The 5,774-nt window shown below is 38.7% G+C and overlaps 1 protein-coding gene across 1 annotated transcript; it reads left to right on the top strand.

Annotated features, from left to right (window-relative positions):
- The first annotated feature begins 612 nt into the window (after nt 1-612).
- On the top strand, nt 613-5,431 carry LOC107691194 (dual specificity protein phosphatase 5-like). The gene is made up of 3 exons (XM_016489690.1): nt 613-1,091; nt 2,177-2,391; nt 4,651-5,431. Exons 1-3 carry the CDS (start codon nt 728-730, stop codon nt 5,125-5,127), a joined length of 1,056 nt encoding a protein of 351 aa, XP_016345176.1. The 5' UTR covers nt 613-727; the 3' UTR covers nt 5,128-5,431.
- Nucleotides 5,432-5,774: the final 343 nt, after the last annotated feature.

Below are 5,774 nucleotides of genomic sequence, written 5' to 3'. Positions count from 1 at the left end.
ATTGACTGCCAAGTAAATAACACTGTCAAGACCCAGAAAAGTATGAGAGATATCGTCAAAAATATCTTAAATATCTTAATTTGTGTTTCGAAGACGAACAAAGCTTTTACGGGTTTGGAACGACATGGGGGCAAGTGATTAATGACAACATTTTCATTTTGGGGTGGAGTAACCCTTTAACTCAGCAGCTGGGTTTTGTGGAGACAGGCTCAACCCAGCGACTGGGTAGAAAAAAATAACCCAGCATTAAATATAACCCAGCAACTTACAGGAAAAACTACCCAGCACCTGGGTAAAAATATTAAAAACAACCCAATAAAATGGCCCAACAAGCTGAACCCAGCATTTGGGTTAAAAAAATAAAAATAACCCAGCATTTTTTAGAGTGCATAGACTGACATTGCACTTTCCCCAGAACTTAAACAAAGCTGATTAAGTTGATTACGCTCTGGGGAAAGCTGCACACATATGTAACTCTGGGAGAAGACATGTTGAATAAATTATGTTATTTTTGTTTTCTTTGTGCACAAAAAGTATTCTCGTGTCGACATGTCCATATATGGTTCGTGACGTCAAGCTCCGGAGGTTCCATTCATATAAAAGCGATCCGACGGAATCCCCTCGGAGGAAATGTAGACTCAGGCTCAGCACACAGGGTTCAGTAGGCAGCCTACACCCCTGAAACATCCACGTCCCTGCTACAAACATTTCACTTTGTCACTCCAACATGAAGGTCTCCAGCATAGACTGTCGCCGCCTGAGGAAGATCATACGGAAGGAGTGTGGGAGTTGTCTGATTGTGGACTGTAGACCGTATTTCTCGTTCTCCAGCTCCAGTATCAGAGGCTCCGTCAATGTCAACTTGAATTCAGTGGTGGTCCGGAGGTCCCGCGGCGGTCCGGTGCCTCTACAGTTCATCATCCCGGACGAGAAAGCGCTGTTTCGGCTCCGCGAGGGCAGCATCTCCGCCGTCGTGGCTCTGGATGACCGCACACCTCATTTACAAAAACTGAAGAAAGACAGTATTGCTCAGATTGTCATTAATAGTTTGGCGCACTTGGCGAGTAGCGCGAGCATCTGCTTCCTGAAAGGTGAGTAAAAATTGTTCGGTCTTTTTTGTTTGAAAGTGTTTAATATTTTCAATATTTTAAGGTCTCATTCATTTAAGTTTTGTTTGGGTTTAAAATGACGATTCCAGGACAAAGCAAGTAAAGAATTTGATGACTGACTTAGTTTGAATGTTTAGATGTATACCAATTAATTAAAACAATTCTATCTATTTTAGAATTCTTTACAAGTGTCTCAATCATTAATTCGAAGAATTATATGGAAGAATTACATTGTAAGGAATACACTGTTATACTAATAAAGTGATATGTATAGTGAAAAATAAATAAATGTGTATTTTAAAATAAAATTTAAATTGAATTAAAATTAAACTGTTTAGACTACTAGACTTCTACAAGTAAATAAAGAAGTCTATATGTGTGTGTGTGTGTGTGTGTGTGTGTGTGTGTGTGTGTGTGTATATATGTATATACATATATGCATTTTACAACATAATAGCAATTTGTATTTTATTATAATAAAAATAATAAAATCATATAATAAAAGTGAACAAACTAAAATTTAAATCTATATATATATATATACACACACACGTTCATGTAATGCGTACAATGTAATAGTGATTTGTATTTTATTATAATAAAGAATATATATATATATATATATATATATATATAGTGAAATAGCTTTAGTATTTCGTTTGATGGAGCAGATCAGGGCTTTGTCTGGTTTTCAAGAGATAAATTTTCTTTGTGCGGAATCAAGGACGGATGAGTCAGAGAGAGAAGTATGAGAACCAGCAAAGTATATTTATAGCCATATATCATATTTTTACTCCTTTCAGTGATAATATTGCATTCAAATATACAGAGATTTTTAAATTAAGTTATTCAGTTTGTTCAAATGACATGTTGAGTTTAACTAGGAGATTTTGATGACTGAAAGTCAAGCTCTTGAGCTCATGAACACTCTCCCTGTGTTGGTGGGAATGCTTTTCTTGACTCTCGCACTCGGATCAGCTCTGAACTGCAGCACGTGAAGCTCTTGATAAGGTGAACGACTCAACAATCCTTGACGACTCATAATAACGGCGCGTTTCTCATTCCAGGAGGCTACGAGAACTTCCATTCCCATTACCCCGAGCTTTGCACTGAAACCAAGTCTGTGGATCTGAGCGAAGACAAAAGTGAAAGAGGCGTCAGCAGTCACTGTGACAAACTGGGTTCTCACCACAAACCAGACTATGATCAGGTAAGAGAGAAGAAAGCGAGCTGTTGTTTCCTCATTTCAACCCACTTCCACCGAAACCACTTCCTCTTAACTGTAGGAGTCGAAATATGCAAAAAAGACCATGGAGCACTTCAGAGTCTCACTTTTGGTTGTGGTTAAAATTGATACGATTTTATCGCTTGTTATTAATAAAAAAAAGTTTTAACCGTCAGCATCTTTAGTGTTATGTAAACTTAATCTGTATGGCTAAAACCATTCCCAGAACTGAGCACAGACCTATAGATAGTGGAGCTAATTTCAGGCCGTTTAAAAATAAGACTTCCTCTGCTTTACTAACACATAATTTCCATAATCCGAATGGACTGCACCTTTAATTACACCTACAAATCCCATGTTACTTGTACTCTGGGGAGCGCAATTAATACCAACTCCTACTGAAAATAAAAAATGAGATGAAGCATATAGATAAAGAGAGATAAACGGACATGCCGCTGTGACTCAGGGGTTAGACTAATCCAGGATCTTGTGGATCACAGGTGTGGCCAGTGTGTCAGTGGATGAGTCGATGATTAGTGGTGTTAGGTGTGTGTTTGTGTGCTATGACTGGACTGTCATGTGTTTTGTAGGTTCTTTATCAGGTGAATGTGTTTACACAATAATCCGACAGCGTTTAATGCTGTTTATGGGTGATTTGCAAAAAGCTTGTCAAAAACAGGTCCAGGTTTAGGCCATATTTCACCCCTTAAAAAATTATCAAATTGAAACTGAAACTGAAAGGTTCTTTAGTGAACCAAAAATGGTTCTTCTATGACATCACTACATAAATAACCTTAAAGGTGACATATTATGCCCCTTTTTACAATATGTAATATAAGTCTCTGGTGTCCCCAGAATGTGTCTGTGAAGTTTCAGCTCAAAATACTCCACAGATCATTTATTATATCATTTTGAAAATGCCTATTTTGAGTGGAAGCAGAAACAAGCTGTTTTTCAGGCCTGTCTCTTTAAATGCAAATGAGCTGCTGCTCCCCGCCCCCTTTTCCGTAGATGCACTGGGGACCTGATTATAGCACTTAAAACCTGGAAAAGTCAGATTTTCATGATATGTCACCTTTAAGAGTGTAGACGTTGTTTACATAGACTTCACATGTGACCAAAACTCCCTGTTTGACCTGTATTCTGGTGAGGCTTTAACCATGTCATCCTGTCTGCCATTCAAGGACTTGCGTATCCCACATTTCATTCGATTATACCCAAGTTTCATTAACATTTACCTCAATATAGACGATATTACCTAAGAGACCGTGAGGTAATTTGGTCTCCCGCAGGAAAGCGATAGCAGTGAAAGAATAGTCCATCGAAAGCTTCGGCTAATGAGTGTGTGGTAATATTTAGGCGCATTAGCGAGTGTGATAGTCATTATGACGCCCACAGCTCGGCCCCGCTCCGCTCCAGATGGGCTTCAGGCGTGATTCACACCAGCATGTTTTGTTTTAAAGAGACCAGCAGCGAGGGATCTCGCATGAACACGCGCTTCACTTCTCGTATGTGCGTCGTTCAGAGATATGAGGCTGGAATCTGCTTAGCTGTATTGAATTAGACAGGAATACGCAATCGGAGCTTTCCCTAATGGTGTGAGTTTATGGATTTGTGCGTCAGAACTTTCTGGGGTGGAAATGAAATTGATATGACATTACGATAAAAAAGGGTCAGGGAGGAAATGAATTAGCCAAGCGATAACGGACAGAGGATATCAGAAGAACTGTGAAAAATAACCATGATTACGTTTCACTTGTTCCCTCTCACAACTCTGTAACTCAAAGCCATTTTATGGCATTTATACACATTGTAATGTTATGCAAACATATTTCATATACCAAAATGAATGTGCTCAAACTATAAGTTATTCGTACACTGTAAAAATGATTTTTGAGTTGTAAATAAAACAAAGTTTATTAAGTACGTTTTAAAAGAACATTTTCCCTTAAAAGTCTAAACTTTGTCTCTGTGGTGTTTTCAAAACATCGCTTTGTTTCTTTGAATATTTGACCAGTCCAGCATAGCAACACTGGCTCAACCAATGGTGTGAATTTGGGGCGGGGCTATTTGTTTGACTTACCAATGGCAGATGAAGGGCGTGTTTGGGGAAACTTGTTTGAAAACAGTCATTATTATTTTGTCTGGTGCCGCTACTTCACCTTTTATTATCTTTCTTTTTTCTCTCTTTCTTTCTCTCTTTCTTTCTTTCTTTTTTTCTTTCTTTCTTTCTTTCCATAGGCCTAAAAGTGCACCGGGCTCTTCTGTTGTTTTTAAATGTGCTTTATAAATAAAGTCTGGCTTGAAGTTTGACTTAAAAGACAGTCTGTGTTTTTGGTGACTCATGCTGTTATTTCGAGAGCTTTTGTAATGAATTCATGTACTTTTCTCTCCACAGAACGTGTGAAAGCAGAGGAAGGTAAAGTGCTGGTCCACTGCGAGGCTGGAATCTCTCGTTCTCCCACCATCTGCATGGCGTACATCATGAAAACCCAACGGTTGCGCTTGGAGCAGGCCTTTGACGTCATCCGACAGCGGCGTGCCATCATCTCGCCCAATTTTAGCTTCATGGGTCAACTACTGCAGTTCGAGTCGGAGGTGGTTTCTTCCACGCCTCCGTCTGTCACTCCTGCCACTCAAGAGACACCCACCTTCTTTAGTGGTGACTTCACGCTCGAAACCGAGAACTTCGAGTCCTCGGGTTTCACCTTCCCTACCTCCTTCCTGACACCAATGCCCATCCAGTCGTCGGTTCACCAGTTCAAACTGAGTCCAATAACTGCGCTGCCTTAAAATGGCTGCCTGACTCATCGCAGTCTCAGTGTACTTGAAAAATAATGGATGGGCGAACTGAAAAAAAGCAATGGACTATCACAGGGAATAAAAATGTTTATGTTTTCATATTTTAAAAAAATCATGGTAGACAGTGTTTGCTTTTTGATTTTGTTTGCCTTAGAGAAAACCACTGCACAATGATTACACTGCAATACCTGCCTTAGCTCGATGATGTTCTGCCAATCAACAGCGCCTAGCTGGGCAAATTAAATTATTATTATTTTTTAAACTGTTTCTTTTTTTATGAATTGTGGATCTGTTAATAAACGTTTTTACACAAGTGTAAAATTTGTTCATAGTGTCACTTTATTATCAGTGTGTGCTCTTTTTAACATATTTGACCATTTTCAAACAAATTCTGCAGATATTCCTCTAAAAACAGAGAGAAAATATACTTCAGTCAACAATAATTACCAAAAATCACACTTATGTCCATAAAGGAACATGTCATTGTTATTATATAGTGACAGATTATAAATGTTTGCCCTCACGAAACATCTTAAGGACTTTAGACCAGTAAAAAGATACAACAGTGACCTCTGCTGTGACAAACACTGCAGAAGTATATATACTATAGTATACTTTTGAGTGGAACATAAGTAAGC

This window comes from Sinocyclocheilus anshuiensis, unplaced genomic scaffold (assembly GCF_001515605.1).
Source record: "Sinocyclocheilus anshuiensis isolate Anshui unplaced genomic scaffold, SAMN03320099.WGS_v1.1 scaffold338, whole genome shotgun sequence".
In the NCBI taxonomy this organism is placed as follows: domain Eukaryota; kingdom Metazoa; phylum Chordata; class Actinopteri; order Cypriniformes; family Cyprinidae; genus Sinocyclocheilus; species Sinocyclocheilus anshuiensis.
Note: the sequence above shows the minus strand (reverse complement) of the source record. Positions and strands in the feature narration are given on the sequence as shown.